This window comes from Cebus imitator, unplaced genomic scaffold, assembly GCF_001604975.1.
Source record: "Cebus imitator isolate Cc_AM_T3 unplaced genomic scaffold, Cebus_imitator-1.0 Scaffold410, whole genome shotgun sequence".
Classification (NCBI taxonomy): Eukaryota; Metazoa; Chordata; class Mammalia; order Primates; family Cebidae; genus Cebus; species Cebus imitator.
Genome location: NW_016107725.1, coordinates 1,928,771 through 1,951,963, shown reverse-complemented (window position 1 = coordinate 1,951,963; position 23,193 = coordinate 1,928,771). Strand labels below are relative to the sequence as shown.

The 23,193-nt window shown below is 51.6% G+C and overlaps 1 protein-coding gene across 1 annotated transcript in view; it reads right to left on the bottom strand.

The window, feature by feature from the left end:
• Positions 1–23,193, bottom strand: part of LOC108289664 (ras-specific guanine nucleotide-releasing factor 1) — an 86,111-nt gene that overhangs the window by 5,772 nt on the left and 57,146 nt on the right. Inside the window, exons 8-14 of the mRNA XM_037731589.1 lie at positions 22,907–23,180; positions 19,933–20,173; positions 17,556–17,716; positions 12,287–12,350; positions 9,900–10,036; positions 7,537–7,619; positions 2,864–3,112 (exon numbers count right to left, since the gene is read on the bottom strand). Of these exons, the coding sequence (XP_037587517.1) occupies positions 2,864–3,112; positions 7,537–7,619; positions 9,900–10,036; positions 12,287–12,350; positions 17,556–17,716; positions 19,933–20,173; positions 22,907–23,180 (1,209 nt within the window). The remainder of the gene's footprint in view (positions 1–2,863; positions 3,113–7,536; positions 7,620–9,899; positions 10,037–12,286; positions 12,351–17,555; positions 17,717–19,932; positions 20,174–22,906; positions 23,181–23,193) is intronic.

Genomic DNA, 23,193 nt, shown 5'->3' with positions numbered 1-23,193 from the left:
TGGGCCTGCCTGCCTGCCTGGGCCTGGGGGCTGTCTCCTGTGGGGCGTGGGGTGGTAGCAACAGACCCCTCATTCTCATGATCCCTGAAACCCAAACCTGAGCTGATCCTCTGAGCAGGGACCATGTGATTCAACGGCCTGGGGCCAAGGGTCCTGCTCTGCGCAGTCTGGGAAAGGATGTGGGGATTCTATGCTCCCCTCCCCTGCACATCCCTTCAGAGCAGCAGCGGCAGCATCTGTCCTGAAGTGCCAAGGGTCCCCTGACCTGCGCGCTGTGCGAAACCTCCCTCCACCCCACACAGGGCCTGCGCTCGCCTACACGCTCTGACCTCATCCTTGGAGAGGTCCTCAAGCATGTTTTGTGGAATGAGGAAGCTGAGGCTCAGAGACAGGAAATGACTCATCTGATGCCTCCTGCTCTAAACCCAGGGTCCTTTCCACCCACCACCGGGCTTGAGCGGCCCTACATGTAAACTTAGGGGGAGGGGACGCTGAAAGTGGCCCCTACCATCCTCGTGACAGGGCCCCACCTCCGGCCAGGCTGGAAACAGCTGATACATCCAGAACATTGCAAACCACAACTTGCCTCCTCCAGGCTGTCTGCTCCACGCTGACAAGGACAGAGTTTATCTCTGAACCCTCACTGTTGTCCCAGGATGCAGCATTCTTATTCCCATGCCACAGACGGGAAAGTGAGGCTCAGAGCGGTTAAAGGACTCGCCCAAGTCCACAGGGCTGGGAGCTGGCTCTGAAGCCATCTCTGTTCTGCGGGGCACTGCCGCTGGGACAGGAAGGGCACTGTCTGCTGGGCCCCTGGGAATGGTCTCGGTGGCTTTTAGGGAGCATTCCATCCTGGATAGAATGTTTTCTGCTTTCTCAGAGCCCTGGGAAGCTGATAACTGAGGTTCCTGAAGTTTGGGGCAGAGAGGCGAGATGTGCCCTGCCCCAGTGAGGCCTGAGGTGGGGGCAGGTGGAGGGAACAGGAGCGGGAACGGGTGTAGCAGCAGAGGTGTGGGTTGGGGGAGGAGTGGTGAGGCTCCTGGGGAACCCTGGGGAGCCACTGTGATTCAGGAACTCTGCTCCTGGCAGCCCTGGAGCTGCGGGTTTGGTCTCAGGTCTTGCCTAGGGTATTGGTGGGCGGGCAGGCAGGGAGGAAAACTGGGGGGGGGAGGGGGGAGGAGGGGGCGGTGCTCAGAGAGCCTCTGAGCCTCTGAGGGCTGGGATGGGCTGTCTACAACTAGGACCTGGATAGGTGGCCTCTCAGAAAAGATAATCACCTGCCATTCCTGGATGGGCCCCTCCCAGGGCAGTGAGGCCCATCAGGGGCCTGACCCAGACCCCTGAACTTGGCCTACTGGGGTGGGGAGCATTGGCCAAGTCCTTCATCACCCCATCCCTTACTTCCCCTCTGTTAAATGAGGATTGATAACGACGTTCCTGATGCATCTCACTTGGCGCAGGAGCCAGGGCTTTGCTTGATCTGACACTCCCTCCCCTGGTGACTTGCTTGGTATTGACCTTGACCGGTAAGATGGGGCCATTTGGTAAGACGGGAGTAAAAGTTTTCATTCAACTAGGATTCTGGGTGTTCAGGAGTTAGAATGATAATTTACCAGTCAGCAAAATCCTACCAACTTTGAAGTTCCGAACCCGGCCCTGTGAGGTGGCTTCAGGCCTCTGTCTAGCACGAAGTCTCTCATCTGGGACCGGTCTGCCCTTAGAATGCCCACCTGGCAGCGACCCTGGGTTCATGGTGATTCCACCAGGCCCCTTGACGCTTGACCAGGGCTGGGGTGGGCGCTGGAACACAGGTCAGTGCAGGGAGCGAGGATAGGAGGGAAAGTCCGTCTCGTCACCCAGACTTAGACAGGAGCAATACTGAGACCGGGGCCCTGGGTTCAATCCCCACTCAGTCACTGACACCTTGGAGGCCCGGGGATGTCTCTGTGCCTTTCTGGGTCCCAGCTGTCTCAACGGCAGGGCTGAGCTGTCATGATGTCACTAGGAAAGATGGCCCTGAAGCCAGGCTAAGGTGGCCTGCATTCCTCACGTTGACTCCCCCAAGAATGCCATAGTTTCTCAGAGTGGCCCGAGCAGAGCAGGCATAAGATTTCCTTCTCTCTTCCTTTCTTCCTTCTTTCCTCCCTACTTTTCATTTTATTTCTCCTTCTCCCTCTCTCCTTCTGTCCTCTCTCCCCTCCCCCCCCCCCTTTTTTTTTTGAGACGGAGTCTTGCTCTGTTGCCAGTGCTCTGAGTGCAGTGGCGCAATCTCGGCTCACTGCAACCTCTGCCTCTGGGTTCAAGCAATTCTCCTGCTTCAGCCTCCCCAGTAGCTGGCACTACAGGCACATGCCACCACGCCAAGCTAATTTTTGTATTTTTAGTAGAAATGGGGTTTCACCATGTTGGCCAGGATGGTCTCGATCTCTTGACCTTGTGATCTGCCCATCGGCCTCCCAAGGTGCTGGGATTACAGGCGTGAGCCACCGTGCCCAGCCTTTCTTCCTCTTTTTTCACCAAAGGAAGCCCTGTCCTTTGGTGAGGGTGGGACCCTATGCTTCCAGAAACAGGGTTAAGATGTGAAAGCCCCCTCCCTACTCCAGGATCCCGGCAGGCGGAGATGAAACAGGCTGAGACTGAGCAGTAGCAGCAGGCGGGTGAGCTATCCCTGCCTCTCTGCAGAGCGAGGCTTGGTTCCTGGGGAGAGGGGGCGGTGGCAGTATGTATCCCAAAGCACCCCAACACGTGTTACTGCTGCTCCTCCAGGGACCTCCCAGGCCACCCTCCCACCCCAGGCAAGCTCAGTTTTCCTCCCAGGGTTGGAAGCTCTGCGGGCGTGGGAAGAGGAGGGCACCTCAGCCACCTGGCAGGGATGGCACTGATAGGCTTCTTGTAGATGGTGATGAGCTTGTCCAGGACCACGACGGCAGTGGTGAAGACGCGGTAGGAGTGCAGGAAGGTGTTGAGGAAGTCGATGCTCAGGAAGCGCAGGTCGGTCAGCCTCTCCAGCAGCCGCTCCACGCTTGCATAGCGGATCTGCAGCACTTTGCAGGAGTTCATGGTTTTGCTGAAGCGAATGTCAACATCATCACAATATAAGGAGGCGTCGGACCTGAGAGGGGAGGAAGGACGCAGAGGTGACGAGCGTCTAAAGGCATCTGAACGGCGCCCACCAGGCCCGCTCATCCCCATCCCCCACACACGGACAGCCCAGGACCGTCTTATTAAGAGAACAAGGAAGCTTGGGAAGGATGACATTGAAGGAGGACTACAACGTCTTCCCAATATCCTAAAAACTCTCCATTATAAAACCCCTAGAAATACTGGAGAAATATTACAAACTTAAACATATGTGTTGCTGAGTTCATAAGATATAAGGAACTCCGTTCACACAAGTATGTACGTGGATGGGGTGCAGTGGCTCACGCCTGTAATCCCAGCACTTTGGGAGGCCGAGGCGGGAGGATCATTTGAGGTCAGGAGTTTGAGACCAGCCTGGGCAGCATGGCGAAACCTCATCTCTGCTAAAAATACAAAAGTTAGCTGGGCATGGTAGCGCATGCCCGTAATACCAATTACTTGGGAGGCTAATGCTCAAGAATCACTTGAGACACTTCCCGTCAACCTGGGTGACACGGCGAGACTCTGCCTTAAAAAAAATGTGTAAATGAATGTTCTTGGCAGCACTATTCATAATAGGCCCAAAGTGGAAACCACCCAGGTGTCCATCAGCTGATGTGTGGACAAACAAAATGTGGTCTATTCGATATGCTAGCAGCTGCCAAGATGTGAGGAGAGGTATCTAGTGCAGTCAGCCAGAAAAAAAGGGGCTGAGCTGGGTGTGAACTTGCAGGGGTCTTGTTTCAGCTGCCGGTGAACTTGAGGTCAGCAGCCTCTACACCGGGGGAGCCAGTGGCCCTGAAGGCTGCTGTACCACACAGCGCCCTCTGGTGGTTAAGCTACGGGAATGTTTCATTGACCGTCCAATGGGGAGCTATCAGGGCTCTTGAGAAACTGGAGGTTTTCATTTTCTGGACATTGTGAATCTTTGTAATCATGTTTTACTTCTTGTTTTGGCTACCAAGAATCTTAGAATCAAATCTAGTGCTCATTTCTTTTTATTTACTTCTTTATTTTTTGTTTGTCCTTATTACTTACATGCTGATGGCTATAGTTTTTTTTTAATGAGACAGTCTCATTTGCCCAGGCCAGACCGTGCAGTGGCTGGTGCGATCATGGCTCACTGCAGCCTTGACCTCCTGGGCTCAGGCGATCCTCCTGCCTTATCCTCCCCAGTAGCTGGGATAACAGGGGCATGTCACTATGCCTGGCCAATTTTTGTATTTTTTGCTAGAGACATGGTTTCACCATGTTGCCCAGGCTGGTCTCGAATTCCTGGGCCCAAGTGATCCTCCTGCCTTGGCCTCCCAGTGTTGGGACGACAGGTGTGAGCCACTGTGCCTGGACTATCTAGTTACTTTTTTCTTTTCTTTGAGATGGAGTCTTGCTTTGTCACCCAGGCTGAAGAACAGTGGCACGATCTTGGCTCACTGCAACCTCCACCTCCCCAGTCCAAGTGATTCTCCTGCCTCAGCCTCCTGAGTAGCTGGGGTTACAGGCATGCACCATCACACCTGACTAATTTTTGTATTTTTAGTAGAGATGGGGTTTCACCATGTTACCCAGGCTGGTCTTGAACTCCTGGCCTCATGTGATCCGCCCACCTCGGCCTCCCAAAGTACTGGGATTACAGACATAAGCCACTGCACTTGGCCTCTATCTAGGTGTTTTTAGATGCATTTAGTCATTTGCCTTAAATCTTTTGTATTCTAGTGGGATGTGACTAGAAGAATATATAAATGAACAAATAAATATATTACTGAAAAGATAACCTTGGAAATCTTGTCAAAATGAGCTTACAGGTAAAAAAAGTCTACAAATGAACGAAATCAGCCCATAAAGGCTGTCATGGCAAGAACAGGTTTAGCTTCCCGTAATGGGAATAATGCAAGGCTTAGAATCAGAAAAGATGGGGCTGGATATCACCTTTACTTTTGTTTCCTGTCTGTCCTTAGACAAGGCACTTACTCTTTAGTTTTCTCCTCTGTAAAATGGAAATAAGATCTACCTCACAATACGTTTCCGGGCCTAATAGAGTAACCAGTTCAAGGGGCCTAAACAATGTTTGGCGCACAGAAGCGAGTGAAAAAGTCAGCTCTGAAGTCACCTGCTCGTGTTTATTTTATTTATTGATTTCATTTTAATTTTTTTTTAGATGGAGTTTTGCTCTTGTTGCCCAGGCTGGAGTGCAATGGCACAATCTTGGCTCACTGCAACCTCTGCCTCCAGGGTTCAAGTGATTCTCCTGCCCCAGCCTCCAGAGTAGCTGGGATTACAGGTATACGCCATCACGTCCGACTAATTTCATAGTTTGAGTAGAGATGAGGTTTCTCCACGTCGGTCAGGCTGGCTCGAACTCCTGACCTCAGGTGATCTGCTTGCCTCTGCCTCCCAAAGTGCTGGGATTACAGGCATGAGCCCCCGTGCCTGGCACCCCTGGCTAATTTTTAAAATGTTTGTAGAGATGGGTCTTGCCATGGTGCCCAGGCTGGTCTTGGACTCCTGGCCTCAAGTGAGTCCTCCCAGAGTTCACCTGCTCCTTTTGCTGTCTCAGTGTGCACCTTTTCCAGAGCATGAGTGGGTAGTCACTAGACATTGAATGGTAACTCCAGCTGTGAGTTTTATTGGATTATTGAAACAGATCTAGGAAGAAGGTAGGTACCACGTACCCCATTCATAGGGTGAGAAACCCACACTCAGAAAGATTGAGTGACTTGTCCACAGTCACAGAGTCGGGCTGGGGACCAGGGCCATTGCCTTCAAGCCTGGACCTTCCTGCTGGACCCCACCACTTGTTCAGTGATGCCGTCATGAGGGGAATAATTCCTTATCAACTCGTGCAGAGGCCTGAAGACCTGGTATGCCTGAAGCTTCCTTGACTAGCCCCTGACACACCGTAGGCTCCTAAAGGGCTTGCTTCATCAGACTTCAGATTGGTGGCGGGTGGAAACAAAGATTTCATACATCGAATTATGTTCTGCATTAAATGCACTAAGTCTGCAGCTCCTCAGAGCATGTGTGTGAAGTAGCAAAGAGGCCTGGGTCACCCAGATGATTGTTCTGGCAACAGCAACGTGACCCAGATACGAGAAGGGTCCAAGTATATACCACGTGAGCAAGAAAGGTAGGCTCAGAATTCAGAGGTGCGAATGGAGAGCACAGAGCCAGTGGGGGCCAGGGTTGGGGCAGGAAGGAGGGTGTGGCGAGGGGGTCAGGCGTGCAGGTGACTGCAAGAGAATTGTGCCTGGTGCAGGTGAGGGAGGCTGCATTACCCAGGACTTGGAGAGCTGTGTTTATAGGACACCTGCTATAACCCTCTTGTCTCTGGGGATTGTTCATACAAACACAGTGGCACTGGAGCCTGTGTTTTGGTTTTTCCGGCTTTGAAATGTTCGACGTATTCATTTTTTTAATCAGGAAAAGAAAAATAGTTATTCAAAAAGAACATATAAAGTTTCATTCCGAGTGTTATATTTTAAACAGCCTAATACAAAAATAATCCACATGTGCAAAACAGATGAAAAATAACCAAACTAAGCCAAAACACCATAATAAAAAAAATAATAGATATTGTTGTGGATGCGGTGGAAAGGAACACTTCTATGCTGCTGGTAGGAACATAAACTAGTACAACCACGATCGAAACAGTGTGGAGATTCCTTAAAGAACGAAAAGGAGAACCACCATTTGACCCAGCAATCCTACTACTGGGTATCTACCCAGAGGAAAAGAAGCCATTATACACAAAAGATCCTTGCTGATGCATGTTTATAGTAGTTTACAATTCGCAAGAATGTGGAAGCAGCCCAAACGTCCATCGATCAATGAGTGGATTAAACAACTGCAGTATAGAGATATGATGAAATACTTCTCAGCCATAGAAAGGAATGGATGAACGGCATTCACAGAAACGTGGATGGGATTGCAGACTGCTCTTCTAAGTGAAGTAACTCAGAAATGGAAAACCAAACAGGGTTTTGGTTATGTTCTCACTCATAAGTGGGAGCTAAGCTATGAGGATGCAAAGGCCTAAGAATGATGTAACGGACTCCGGGGACTCGGGGAAATGGTAGGAGGGGGTGAGGAATAAAAGACTAGAAATTGCGTTCTGTGTATACTATTCGGGAGATGGGTGCACCAAAATCTCACAAGCCACCACTAAAGAACTTACTCATGCAACCAAATGCCAGCTGTTCCCTAAAAGCCTATAGAAATTAGAAATAAAAAACACTAAGCCAAAGCAATCATCCAAATATCAATCACCCAACTCAAAACAAAGAAGCAAACATCTAAAACACCCCAAAGACAAAGCCTACTTTGAACCCCAGTAGCTGGCCCATCCCAGTGTCCTGGCTGCCACCTTGTGGCACTGTCTCTGGAAGGCAGCCTGGTCAAGATGGGGTTAAGGGCACTTACTTGATCATCTGTGGCACGGTGACCTTGGAATTTTCTTCAAATGCGTTCATCATGAGCCCATTGCACCGGATGTTATCCACACACTGGAATCAGAGAGAGGACCCCAGGGTCAGAGCCTTGCTCTCCATTCTTGGACCCAAGCCCACCAGGAGCGCTGCCAACTGTAAAATTCACAGGCCTCGGCCCAACACAGAGTCCTCAAGCTTCAAGGCATTGTCCTGGCAAGGGCAGGGTCAGCATGGAGCATCCTTTAGACTTTGGCTGGAAGTCAAGTCCCAGTTGAGTGACGTTGGGGAACTTCCTTGACCTCAGGTCTTAGTTTCCCTCTATGCAAAGTGGGGAGAGTGACTTCTAACTCACTGGATCGATGGCAAACAGTCACTGGAATGCACAATGAATGCATCTGACACCGACCATTCTGTTGCTGACCTCTGGGGTCAGTGTCAAGGCCAAGATCAGATCTAAGGTGATGTGGGATCTCTCTCCTGGGAGGCCAACCCAGCAGGGCCTCTGTCCCTGTGCACCAGGGTGCTGTACTGTGTTCTCTCTGTCCTCTAACCACCACAGTGCCCATACTTGGATGCTGTGGATGGTTTTCCATATTAAGAATCCATGGGTATGGAGTCCTGGGAAGACAAGGCTGCTGGTGGGAGGGGCACAGACGGTTGTCCATTTCACTCAGCCTCCAAAAAAAAATGCAAAATCCAAATTTTGCTTTGAATACAAAGTACCCGCCCAAACAAAAATAAAAGATGCATCTCTTGGGGGGCTGCTTCTTTTCCTCTGCACTGGCCCTTGCCCCGGGTCTTCAGATTTCTGCCATGAGAGGGTTTTCTCTTGGCGTAGGGACAGGGAAGGCTTGGTGGTACATCACAGAATATTCTGGTTTTGAGAATGTGTGTGTGGCAGGGAGTCACTGGGAAGTAGCAGCTGAGAGATGGCACAGTGGGTGGTGGAGCTCCCAGGCCCAGACTTCTGTGCAAGGCCAGGACCCCAAAGAGGGTGGCTCCTGTCACCTGAATTTCCAAGCCCCCCTTCTCCCACCCACCTGACAATCTCTTTAGCTTTGGTTCTATCAGAAACTCCAAAACAAAGACGACTTGGTCATGGGCTCAGAGTGTTATGAAGGCAGGAGAACCAGGGGAAGGGGCCGGAGAATTCCCCCGCCCCGACCCACCCACTGGCATCCGAAACAGCTATCAGGAGGGCACGCTCCGGGCAAGCAGCCCCGGCCTTTGACAGCTGCGGCTCACTGGGGATGTGAAAGGGCCAAGCTCAAGGTCTACAGTTCTCTCTAGGGCTTTCTGGGTGTTTTGAAGACACGTGGGAAGACTTAGAACAGGCACCTACTATGCATCATCCCACCCGCCTTACTCCTCTGGGACTGCTAGATGGGCAGGTGGGCCAGAAGGAAGGCTGGAGAGGCAGTCAGGGGAGCCTGGAAGGGGCACAAAACCAAGATGGTGGGGGGCGAGCAAGGCCAGCCGTCCTGGGTCCCATGAAGATGCTGTCCTTTCAGTTCCCACAGGCACAGGCCTCCTGCAGCCCTCTGGACCATGGGGGGGCACCAACCTCCCTCCCCTTCTGCTGTCAGTTCCTCCTTACTTCTCCACCCTGAAGAGAGGATGGCCAAGGCTCCCAGCTGCTGGGATGGCACATCCGTGATCCATCAGAGGTCCTTGCTGGGCTCAGAGAGGGGCCTGAACCCCGGTGTGGCTGACAGCCACCTCCCAGACTCAAGTCTTACCCCTTGTACTTTAGGTATCCATGGGCTCTCTGGGTCTGCTCACTGGTACCTGGGAAAGTCTGGTGAATGACCCTAATGCTTACAGCAGGCAAAAGCAACACTAAATCTCCCACGTGCATAGCTGAGGCTGGGTTCGATCTTAGGTAACTGCCCTGCCTCACTGAAGAAGGTACCCTAGGCTTTCAGCGACGCCATTCCCTCGCTGTGAACATTATTATATCTCACATGCTCAGACTTTCCTGTGCGTATCAATGACCTGGGGCATGTAGCAAAATGCAGATTTACAGCTCACATGCCAGCAATGTAGATCTGTAAGTCTGTGGGTAGCGGGTAGGGGGCAGAGGGGAGAAAGGCCCAGGAATCTGAAGTTTTTAAAATCACCTTGCCAGGTGAGACAGATGCAAGGGGCCTCCAGACCACACTTTCAGGGTGAACCAGGGGACTGCAGACGGGATGGACTGGCTGAGCGCAGCTTTGGGTAGGGCTGTGGACTTGGAAGATTCTTGCATCTTTCTCTGTAGAATAGTGCAGCTACTCTCCCCCACCCCCAGCCAAGCCGCTGACCTGGTTAGGCATGAAGGGAACACTTGCTTTCAGGAACAGGTGATCTGCTCACCTGGCTGATGTCACTGGTCCATGCCGCCTTCTCCTGTCTGGACGAGGCCACTAGGATGACTGTAAAGGGTGGAGAATCTTTTGGCTCCACTCCGATTTTAAAATCCAGGTGATCTACGTCTTGGCCGGATCCTTTGGCTTCCAGTTGTAAAACACAAAGTTAGCAGCATGAATGTGGACCCTTTTTCAGCTGAAAATGTTTTAGTGGTCCCTGTCGTAGGTACCAGTGGAGGCTCTGCATTGGTAAGGCACCAGGCCACTTGCTGCTACTTTCGGAATGTTATTTTCCTAAGTGGGGAATACCCATTTCAAAGATGGAGAAACTAAGAGATGGGGTGCAGAAGTCGCTTATAACCACACAGGGGAGCTCCGGATTCAGAGCAGAAGAACTTGGAGGAATCACAGTCTGCCCTCTGCCCTCATCCTAACCATGGAGGTGAGGTCCCACACGAGGACTTGTCCAAAGCTCTCATCAGAGCAGCCAAGCCAGGGAGGCAGGAGAATCAAGGGAAGGGGCCGTGGGACCTAGAGCTTTACGAGGATCAGCCAGGCCTTCCTGCTACCACAAGGTGGTGCTGGGGCCCAAAGAGGAATTTCAAGATCTTAAACTTTTATGGATTGGGCTGGACATTTAGTTCAGTTTAGAGCTCCCCGAAGCAAAAGTAAATTCCAGTTATTTTTATTACTGCTCTTAAAAAGTTCCTTGGACTCTTGAAAGCTGTTTCTTTGAAGAACTAAGATCACAGCTTCAAGATTCTTTTCAACGCACTCACATCAATTGGGGTGCACTGAATGGGTTAATGGTGTGAAGGGCCTGCTCTGGCTCTGCTTTGCTCTGAAGCTCTATAGCTGTGTGATGCTGGGGTGGTTTCCTTCCCACTCTGGGCTTCAGGTGTCCTCCTGTGCAACAGGAGTGGGACCTGATTTCTCTGAGGGTCCTGTACCTTCTGTTCTGACACCTGAGAATTTTAGGAGTCTTTGCAGTTCATGGGGGAACCCACTCTCCTGGCACTATGCTGGCGGCTCTGAGAAGTGGGTGTCTGTGTGTGGGTGTGTTTCAGGTGGCGGATGCTCGTGGCCATGCTCCCCATCCTCCTGAGCTTAGGAGGGTAAGGAGCTCTGTGGCCAGACAGTGCCGATTGAGTCGGCTTTCCTGTGAACCTGCCATGGCCAAGACCGTGGGTGAGATGAAAGATGGCTGAACGGGTAAAAGGCCTTAAAGTAAACTGCCTCCTCGTTTATTCCTCCCGTGGGGAACCACTTGGCTTGGCCCTTATTGGAAAGGAATGAAGGAAGCAGAGCCCAGCGGTAGCAGGGGCTGAACCAAGTGTGTGGGTACGGGCATGTGTGTGTGTGTTTGCCAAGTGTATGTGTGGCAACCCCAGGCCCATGCCCACCCCCATGCCATGCTGAGCCTACGGTGCTAAGGGGCTTCAGACACAGCCCACCCCAGGAAGCCCAGTCTGAGGAGGGCAAAGGGCACGGGTCCTGCTGGTATCCCCACAGGGCAGGGCATCCAGAGGCATCTCTGAGGGTCTTGGCTTGAGGTCAGGGAAGAAGGAAGATGAGTGCCAACTTTGGCCCAATCAAGAGACGGCAGTAATCCCACCCCCTAATCTGAATAATGACCCCACCTCCAATTCTGATGCCTAGGGAGATAAATTCCATCAAATCTCACAGCACCAAGGACTCTCCCCTTTGCGCACTTCCCCCTCCAGCCCCATTTGAGTTGTTCAGCCTCTTCTCACTGAGGCCTTGCCTCCCCTCCCGGCCCCTGCTAGGGTATGGTTGCCCCTCGGGACACTTAGCCCTGCGATCCCTCTGTCACTGGCCCCTGCACATTCTGTCCTTTTCCACTGCAGGACAGAGATGGGGCTGGGTGTCTCTTTGTCTCCCAGCATGTGTCCCTGACAGCCCTGGTGCATATGACACACAGGTGCGGGAATAAGGGGTGCTCACTGAGATGCTGTGACCTCCGAAACCTAACAGTGCCAACTGGTCCAGCAGCCCAAGGAGCTTGGAAGGAATCGGGAAGGTGGATCAGGGCTATCACCCGAGGGGCTGGGAGCTCTTTCTTTAAAGCCTCGGCCTCCAGCCTCTCTGCGCCTTATTGGAAGTACGAGCTGTAGCAGGGGCTGAACAGAGTGTGTGCATGAGGGCACGTGTGGACCACCCCACCGCACTTCAGCATCCTCCCTTCCTCCCAAAGAAACTGGTGCCTGGCCAAGCTTTAGGAGTGAGCATGCGCGTTAGCGTGCGAGCACACGCATGTGCACATGCAGCTTTCACGAACACCCTCCTCCATCCAGTGCCTGGCCAAGCTTTAGGAGTGAGCATGCGTGTTAGCGTGCGAGCACATGCCTGCGCACATGCAGCTTTCACACTCACCCTCCTCCTCCGTGCTTTCTGACTCCTCCAATAAAGTGCAGTCAATGAGGGATATGACTCCATTCTGAAAAAGAACAGTAGGGGCCGCTTTGGATTGAGGGTAGACGTGCTGCTTTAGGAGAGTCTGGATGACTGGAAGGGACTTTCACAGGGAGCACACACACAGATGTATGGATATGTTATATGTCAAGTGGGCATTTTGCTTTTTCAGTTGAATGACTTCCTCTTCATATAAGAAGCTCAACCAAGTGGGTCAAAGGGGATTGTCTCAGAGAGGCCTTCCCCGAACAAAGATTGTGTTAAGTCCATGGGCGGAGCGGCCAGAACCTGACTTGCTTGGCCCCTTCTTGCTTTTGCAGAAGCTCCAGGGCATTGCTTCACAGTCCTAAATCTGCAGAGGTTTGAAATCTCCCGTTTTAGGCCAAAGCTGTCAGGTTACCCACAGGAAGACAGAGGCTGGTCTTACGGGTATGGTTATTCTCATTTTACAGGTGAAAATATTCCATGCAACAGGGAAGTTGCATGTCTTGTCCAAGGTCCCCTGGCAACTTAGCAGGGAGTCTGGAGAGAGACTCAAGGGCCCAATCCCAGTCCTGGTCAGTTACTTATTTTTAATTATTAGGAATACCTGGAAAAATGCCTCCCATCCATGAGTGTGTGAGTAACTCTTGGGCATGAGGTCCCTTGACACTGCAGTGAGAAATAAGAGTGGCCACAACTGTGGTGGTTGTAAGATACGCTCACAGATTCTTCCACATTTCTCTTTGCAGAAGGTGAAGCCTAATTCCCTTCTGGAGTGTGGGCTGGATTTAGTGACTTGCATGTGATTAAAAGAATAAATCAGAAGCAACCGTGTGCCACTTTGGAGACTACAGCCTCCTGCTTGCTCTCTTGCTGTCTCTTGCATCACCTGTTCTGGGGACACCGACTGGCATGTTGTGGTAGAGGTCTATGAATCAGGAACTTAGGCCTCCTGCCAACAGCCATGGAACGTCTTAGAAAAAGGATACTCTGGCCCCAGCTGAGCCTTCAGAACACCATGGCCCAGCTGACATCTCGACTACAAACCCATGAGATTCCCTGAGCCACGACCACCCAGGTAAGTCGCTCCTGATTTCCTGACCCACAGAAGCTGTGGGGTAATAAATATTTGTTTTAAGCTACAACATTTGGGAGTAATTTGTTACATGGCAACAGATAAACAGCATAGTAATGGATGATAATGGAGGCCTGGCCATGTGACTAACCTATATATGGAAATGCTTACACAGCAGGCTGCGCCTTGGGAGACAATGTAGACCACCAAACCCTGGGTTTAATTTCTTGCTTTGCTCTTTGTTAGCCTTGCTTTAGCCCCCAGGACTAGCCCAGTGGGCCTTAAGCCTGCCCAGCGATATCACTGGGCTTGATTATTCTGAAAGCCCCATCTAGCTCTGACATTCTCTTACTTCAGGGTCTCAGGAATTCTTACAGTGGTTTTACATCTTGCAGATCCACAGTCTGCCCCCTTCAGAAAGGAATGAAGACATTCAGTTGCCACTTGTGACATTCAGAGAGAAGTGATTTGAATTTTAGCTTATGGCTATTGGAGACTAGAGCCTAGGGATTAAGAACACAGACTCTGGAGCCAGCTGGCTGGGTTCAAATCCCAGCCCTGTCACGTGCTGGCTTCTTCTGTCTCACTTCCCTTATCTATATAAAATAGGGAAAATGATAGTATCCGTCTCAGTGGGTTGTTCTGGGAATTAAATATACGTAACATATTTGAGTGAGTTCTTGTACGCAAGGGCTTGATATTATGATTACAAGTTCATTATTACATAATTAAGAGTGACAATGTCTGTTACCTATTGAGCACTTAGTGTGTACCTGACACTAGGACCTCTCACTTACTCCTCTAAAGGAGGTATTTCTATACCCTTTATGCAGATAAGGAAACTGAAGCATTGTGAGGCCCTGTGACTTGTCTGAGGTCACCTACTGGTGGGTGACACTGCTGGGATTTGAGTTGATTTCTGATTCCATGTTCTTCATCAGTGTGCTAAGAGACTTTTAAAACTAAAAACAGCTGGGCGCATTGGCTCATGCCTGTAATCCCAGCACTTTGGGAGGCCGAGGCTGGAGGATCACCCGAGGTCAGGAGTTCGAGACCAGCCTGGCCAAGATGGTGAAACCCAGTCTCTACTAAAAATACAAAAATGAGCTGGGTGTGGTAGCGGGAGCCTGTAATCCCAGCTACTCGGGAGATTGAGGCAGAAGAATAGCTTGAACCCAGAAGGCGGAGATTGCAGTGAGCAGAGATCATACCATTGCACTCCAGCCTGGGCGACAAGAGCGAAACTCTGTGTCAAAATGACGACGACAACAAAAACCCACAAAAAACTAAAAACAAGCAAACAAACACAAAACTCCACATAAAATAAAACTAACGTAAAAACATGCTTCTGGACTTTCAGAGCCTTTGTGTCTTCAGTTTAACCCACCCCCACTGACCCCCCCCACCCCCCCAGCCGAGACAGAGATCTTCTTAGTAGAAACTCCAGAGCTAATAAATAATGAAAGCTTTCCTTGATACATAATTTGGTTAAGACAGAAGCATTCAATATTTGGGCATTAATTTCCCCTTGTGCAGCCAACCAGCTAATTTGCGGCCATGTGAACAGAAGCAGTATATTCTGTTAGTTCTGCAGGGGCTTCCGGGCCAGGCCTCCAGGGTCTGGAATAGTGTTTCCCTGATGCTGGGGCTTCCTTAAGAGCACTTTCTGGCCCTTTCCAGGCCGCAGTGCGTTCAGGCTTCCAAGGTGATGGTGCAGGGCTGGGCCTGCCGCTTACAGAGGCAGGTGTTTCCTAATTGACAGCAGATACACATCCCCTGTGAGCTCACTGCTAACTTATCTCTGTGAGGTCAATGTCCCTATTTGACAGAGGAAGTGTGGACAGGGGCAGGGTCTTCTCCAGGGTCACATATGTGTAAGGGACAGAGCTGGGACGGATGAGACAAGCAGTGGGCTGTGCTGGGGGACAGGAGATCCTGTCCAGGCCACAGGCTTTACAGCAGAGGTGGCACTTGAACAGGCCTTGAGGTATGTGAAGGTCTGCCAGGGGAGGAGAGGCTGTATGGCTGAAGACAGCACGAGCAAAGGCCCTGGGGCCTGCAAGGAGGCAGGAGTGGGTGTGAGACGCTCATTCCCTCCACCTTTAGGGATGAGCTGTTAGCTGAGCGCCGGGGCCTCATGAAGGGCTGTGAGGTCCTGAGGGCGGCTCCTTGTGGAGCAGTTCGGCAGCCTTCAGGGCTCCTGTGCTGGAGGACGGGATGCCTGAGAAGGTCGCTGGGAGGGGCTCTGTCAGAGCTCCTTTAGGGGTGGAAATGAAATAAAGGCTGAGTGATGCCCTGGCCCTCAGCCAGTGGAGGCCCTCCACCCTGCCCCCACACACCACACACAGACACACACACATACCACACACAGACACACACACACCACCCACACACAAATACCACACACAGACACACAAACCACACACAGACACACAAACACATACTTTACACATAGACACACATACATACACAATACATACACACACAGAGACACACACATACACACACCGCACAGAAACACACAAACATACTTCACTCATAGACACACAGATACATACACATGATACACACACAAAGACACACACACCACACACAGACACACACACCCACACACAAACACCACACACAGACACACACACACCACACACACACACAACCACACACAGACACACACACCCACACACAAACACCACACACAGACACACACACACACCACACACACACACACACAACCACACACAGACACACACAACACACACAGACACACAAACACATACCTCACACATAGACACACAGATATATACACATGATACACACACACACAGACACACACAAAGATACACACACCCCACACACAGACACACACACACCACCCACACACAAACACCACAGACACACACACCACACACAGACACACACATACCTCACACATAAGACACACATATATACACATTATACATACAAACACACAGAGACACACACACACACCACACAGAGACACACACATCACACATACATACACAGAGACACACATGTACACAGAAACATACACACCACACACACACATACGCATATACCACACACACCACATACATCCATATAGACATACACAGATATACATATAGACACACAGACACACATTCATACCCACCACGCGTGTACACAAAAAGACAACACATATACACACATACATATACCATACACCACACACACAAATGCACACAAATGCACAGAGACACAACACACAGAGACAAACACACCATACACAAATGCACACACTATGCACACAAATAGAGACACACGTACATACATACACCACATACATGGACACAAACACATATACACATACATACATACTAATATGGTTTGGCTGTGTCCCCACCCAAATCTCATCTTGAATTGTAGCTCCCATAATCCCCACGTGTCATGAGAGGGACTCAGTGGGAGGTAATTGAATCACAGGGGTGGGTTTTTCCTGTGCTGTCCTTGTGACAGTGAATAAGTATCACAAGATCTGATGGTTTTATAAAGGGCAGTTCCCCTGCACATGCTCTTTTGCCTGCTGCTATGTAAGACGTGCCTTTGCTCCTCCTTCACCTTCTACCATGAGTGTGAGGCCTCCCCAGCCATGTGGAACTGTGAATGCATTAAACCTCTTTTTCTTTGTAAATTACCCAGTCACAAGTATTTCTTAATAGCAGTATGAAAATGGACTAATACACACAGAGAGATATAAACACATATCGACACACACACATATACATATATACCACACACACATACACACACATGCATATACACATATACACACACCACATATACAAACACACACAGACACACAAACACTACACATACATACACCCACACACCCACACACACACACACATACATGCCTTTTAGGGGTTTTTCCAGGCCCTCTGGCTCCTCTGCCTAGGTGCCCAGCATGGGGAATCTGAGGCCCTTGATTCTCACCTTCCCATCTCCCAGGATTTTGCTGGTGGAAAACCGGTCAAGTTTTGCTTGGCCAAACTATGAGGTGTGTGTGTATCTGTGTGTGTGCACGTACATGTCTCCGACGCCCCACCCATCATCTGGGCCACAGACCTGATGGCCAGAACAGTGCCTGCGTGACCCTGGCTGGGTGGCCTCGCAGCCCCCTCCCGCAACCCTTACCTTGGTCAGGTGAAGCTTCCCTCCAGAGCCTCTGGTACAGATAATCAGATGCTTAGAAAACAGGAAGCACTGTCGCTCGCCCTCTTTCTTTAGGGACAGAGACCCCAGGCGCCCCCTGGTGATCTTGCCCTTTTCGGACATGGGCACCTGGATGAGGGAACCTGTGGGTGGAGGAGAGAAACCCTGAGCCCATTTCCCGGGGTGACCTTTGCCTCTGACCCAGCTTTGAAGGTTGAGATGCTGGGACTGCAGCAGTGGGACAAGTCCTTTCTGGTTCCCGGTGGCAAATGTGCCCCTGGGATGCTCCTTTAGGCCTCTCTGCAGGGCCAGATGGCTGGGGAATGAAAAGTGATCAGAGAAGCTGTGTGCACGGTCCACTGACCTCCTAGCCAGGGGCTAGGGCCTCAGCAAGCAAAGGAACCCCTGAGGGCATGGTCCATGTGGTGAGAATGAAGGGCTGGGCTGAGGTCTGGGGATGGTGGGGGCCTGAACAAGTGGGGAGCTGGCTGCAGGCCCTGAGAGGTTAACAAGATACATTGCACCCCTGCTGGGAACTGCTTAGGGCAAACCCTGCCTCCCATCCTATTTGTAAAAAAGATAGCTACTAAGATTAAAAAAAAAAAAAGACACATTGCATTCCTGTTGTCCACAGCCATGGCAGACATCACCAATCAATCACCGCACCCCACCGCAGAGCCCAGACACAGTGCTCTAGGACGCCGTTACTGAGCAGAGTAGGCGCCTGTCATGAAACCCATTGCTGCCCTACTCTGGTCTCCCCTCCCTAATCATGCTTTACAGGCCCCCACCCCACTGACGTCCACAGGTCCCCACTGTCCCCAGGATTCCGGCACTCAAGGTCCCCCAGTGGTCTGGCTTGGACACCCTCCCAGCCTGCCCTCTTGCCATTGTCCCCTTCTTCTGCCTCACATGTAGTGTAGGTCAAGTTAGCCTGAGTGTCACTCTTAGTCCTGAAAAGCCCTTCCTTCACTCTGTCTTCCCTGTGAGTTCCTGCTTATCCTTGGGAAAGCCCTCGTGACTCTCTTGGTCCTGCCCAAGGCCACCGCTCTGCGTCCTGCATTGGGGAGATCCACCTGGCTCATGTTCCTGCGTTTGTCCCCTTGTGACTCTCTCCCTCTGTACAATAGGCTTCCGGAGGGCAGGGCTGGGCTATTCTCTGAGTGTCCCCAGAACCCCGCGTAGGGCTGGCATAAGCAGGGCAGGTATCGTATCAGTGTTGGTTGCATGACTGACAAGTGAGAAACACCTTGTAGAATCCACTCATTTTGTCTCCAGGTCCAGCCCAGCTGGAGACGGAGAAAATGCTTTGGCTCAGGGCAATAGAGCAGATTTCTGGTCTGTGGGGACATTGCCCACCCCAAGAGGGCTCATTTCTTGGGCTACTTCCAAGCCAGGTCCACTTGGGGTTCCTTCAGAGGGGGCCTAAAATACTATGTGAGAATACTTCTGGCATAAAGAATGCCCGGCACAGCCTGGGGGGAGCCGAGAGACAGGCAGGGCTAACTGAGGAAGGTGAGCCTGGGGAAGGACATAGGGGCCACCACACACGGGCTGGGACAAAACTCTGAAAAGATGATACCCTTGTCCAAGGCAGCTGCACAGGCCAGCGGGAGGTGCTGGTAAGTATTTCATTAGTCAGAGAATCCCAGGGCTACAGAGAAGGGGCTCTGGAGGTGCGTTTGAGGTGGATGTCACCATGCCAGCAGGATCTGAGTCTCCCACAGAACATGGAAGTTGAATGTGATGAATTTCAAACGCACTGCAGTTCTGAGGTCAGTCCCCTGAACCACAGAGAGGCTTCACCTGCCACTCTCAACAGGGTCGTGTGGTGTCTCTCAAACACTGCTCCCAAGGTAAGCGAGGCTGAAGCATGGGAAGATTTCTACCCATGAGAACCCCGGTGAATGTGGGCTCTCCAAAGCAGCAGAGAATGGTGAGGAAAGGACAGGGGGACGGACCCAGCAGTGATACCTCCCAGACACTGAACATGCTTCTGACTCACAGAGACAACTGTTAGCTGTCCTCATCCCCCGTCCCACACTTTCTCCCCAAAAAGGACATTTCGATGTTTACTATGACATACAATAGACAAACCAAGGCCATCTGGGTAGAATTCTGTTTACATCTGGAGAGAAGGAAACTGTGAAAACCAATAATATCTGCATCTATATGTATAGATATGACATCTACATATAGCTGTTGCATTCCGCCAGCAGCCTGGAAATATTCTGCAATCACATTGGCAGGTCTTGGCATGTGGCAGCCAAACCGACTCCCGGTGTCCCCAAGCGCCGCCTCCCTTCCGCTGCCGGGGCTCACCTGGTGGGGTGGGGGAGGCAGGGTTCAGAGGCCATACCTTGTCTCACAAAGGTCTGGCTGGTGTCCAGGAGGATCTCACAGCCTTCAATGATCATGCGCTCGATGGCCAGGTTTTTCCGGATGTTCTCTGTCTCACTTACTTCATCGTGCATTATCCTGCGGGGATGTGAAATTGCACAGTCAGACACAGGCTGCCCCCACTTCCCAGGGAGGCGAGAATGCCTGGCGTCTGGCCAGACCGAGGAAGGAAGCCTGGCACCCGGATTCTCAGGTGGGGCCTGTAGTCATGGAGAGAAGGGAGCGTGCATTTACTGAGTGCCTGCTGTGTGCAGGGCACTTCACAGGCAAGTGTTCTTATTTCAGAAAAAAGAAAACAGAAGTCAGCAGCTATGAAGCAGATCTGTCAGATTTTAGAGTCTGAACTATGCAGAACAGACAGCAGGGGCAGCCCAGCACTGGGAAGCATGTGGGAGTACAGGACACATCCTGTGTTCATGACCTGACCCTCATCCTGCCCCAGGGCCTTTGCACTTGTTGTCTCTTCTTCTTGAATACTCTTTCTCCAAATATTTGCATGACTGTATCGTTAATATTGCTTGGGCCTGAAATGGCTTATCTTTTGGAGCACGTGGCAATCCTGCTGGCTCAGGGGATGACTGACCTTAGCCTATTTCTGAAGGCTCCAGCCCTTCTGGGAGGGAGTATGGACAACTCCCCTATTTATTGCTCTCGCGATTGCTGTAACACCCCTCCTTTCCAAGAGGTGGCGCCATTCAATAGCTTTAAAAAAATGGCGTTGGTAGGAAAAGGTGGGTGTGAGCTGTCAATTTCACCTTGGTGGGTTTCCAGGAGTCTTGGGAAGGGAGTGAGGAATTTGGCAGGAGCAGGGGCTGGGGAGTGGGAAATGGGGGCTTCTGGCAAACATACCCCACCTGCTCCAAGCAAAGTACGAAGCCTTTTATCTGCTGCAGATGCCTGAATTTCTACAGTTAAGGCAAACAAGAGGGCTGGTTAATACATGTGGTTTACAAACTTCTCTCATGGACATTATCCAATTGAAACCCCACGACAACGAAAGATGACACTGCCTCTTCCGGAGCTGGATTTGTGCTTAACTGAATCAGCACGACATGGAGAAAATTCCTCAAACCCTCTGATCCTGAGTTTCCTCATTTACAGAATGCTGAGGTGAAGATGGAATAAAGGGATTTCAGGTATCGGCCCATACCTTGCCACGCCATGGCTGGTGCATGACAGCTACTGGAATAAGGGCTAGTAGATTGCTGTTGTATTCTCATTGGTTGCAAAAGAGTCATCTTTCCTGCTTTAGGCCAAATTCATTCGACTAGCTCTTTAATAAATGGACCAGGGACTTTAGCTGGAGTCTCTTCCTTGGGAGCCTCAGTTTCCCCTTTCTTCCCCAGCAATGCTCTTCTTGGAAGCCCAGGTCCCCATGTGATGTTTGAAAGGGAGGCGCCTCTGGGCCGATGCTAGTTCCCCAGAGATGGATTCATTCATTCTGGAAGTAGCCAATGGCAATTCAAACCACTTCTCTTGATGAGGGTGGGGTTTTGTGGGGGAAACCTGTATTTGGTAAAACACAAGGGGGTAACTGCAAGGTAGCAAAGCTAGTTTTCCTAAGCAGCTGCAGTTTACACGTTGTAAGTTCCAGCCCCAGATGGGGGTTTGTTTCGGGACTCCTATGCCACACACAGCTGGGGAGCTCTGGGAAGGAGGTGGGAGTTTCCAGGTGGCAAGGCTCCCAGGAGCCCTGGAGATGATGACTTGGGTTATCAGTGGGAAAGTGAGAATACATGGGTCAGCATAAACAGGTGGGGATCTCTACCCAGTCCCCAGAGGTAGGGAGTGTTTCTGATCGCAGCTGCAGGACGGCGTTGGCTATCTAATGGCTTCCTGCCTGTGGGAGCGTGAGAGGAGAATGAAAGGGATGCTGTCCTGAGTTAGGAAAAGCTTCTCTGCAGCTAGCGCTGGGTTCAGGGTCAGGTACAGGCAGCTGCATGGGAGGAGGAGTAGGCTGCACACCCAGGATCCCAGGGATAAGGGGTTGGGGTCTTATGTCAAATACCTCAACACCACATACCACCTGCAGCTCTGTTTGCAACAGGATAGGGTACCCCTCAGCCAGGAGGAGCCCCGCTGCCTTACAGGAGTCCCGAACCTTCTCCCTTGAGGAAGAGCGCGCAGGATGTGGATTCCTGGGCACGGGAAGACTGGAGCCCCCCCACCTTCCTGCTCCGTGGTTTTGTTCCTCTGCAATCACACCCTGATGAGATCCTTGCCGTGATTCTCCACGCAGGTGTGGAAACCGGCTGGGTCATGGAAGGATCAGGGGGCAGCCTGTACTCTGTGCTGGTCCAGCCTGGCCCTCCCTCCGCCCGGCTGGGAGCTGCGGCCTGACTGGTTACCCGCTGTCGGCCTCCGGAAGACTTTCAGGGCACTGAGTGTTTGGCAGGGCTCTGGGTAGGGACGGGGCTGGATCCCAGGCTCTGCAGACTGAACCCTTCTTTGTAGCCCTTGGTAGCCCCGTTCTGACCACAAGGCCCCTCCTCAGCTCTTCACAGGGTGGACACCGCCAGTCTCAGCTGTTGGTTCTCACCTTGCCCCTGTCCAGACTAATTCCTTTGGCAATCTCGCCGGTCCTGTGACTCTGAACACCACCTGCAAGCTGACGGTTGCCGGATTTCTCTCCCCTCCACTCCAGACTCACATTCCCCAGTCCCTTCTTCTCATCTCCACCTGGACACTGAATCTGCGTCTCAGGCTCAGCGTGCTCCCAAGCAAGCTCCTAAACTTCCCTCCGCACCTGTCCCCGTGCAGTTTCCTCCGGGTGGGTAACGGCACCTCTGCCCTCTGGCAGCTCCGCCCCACATCCTAGAGTCATTTTGACTCTGTAGTCTTTCTCTCTCCACATCAAAGCCATCAGAAAATCCTGTTGGTTCTACCTTCCAAATGCACCCAGGACCTGAACCTGCTCCTGGCTTCCACCGCACTGGGGTCATCTGCTGCCTGGGGTGCTTCGAGAGCCCCTCAGTGCTCCCCCGAATCTGCCCTTGCAGAGGAAGCTTCCCTCTGGGCTTCAGGTCGTGGAAGAGGGCCATGTGTGAGGCCTTGACCAGAGGACTGGGCACTGGATTGGACAAGCCACATGCTCGTCCACCACTGCTGCTACCTGCTCCTGGCTGACTGGAGCTGTGGGCACGCGAGGGCCTGACACCCAGGACCACCTCTAGCCCTCCTATGGCCACAGGCTTTGACAGATTGACACTGGAGAACAGAA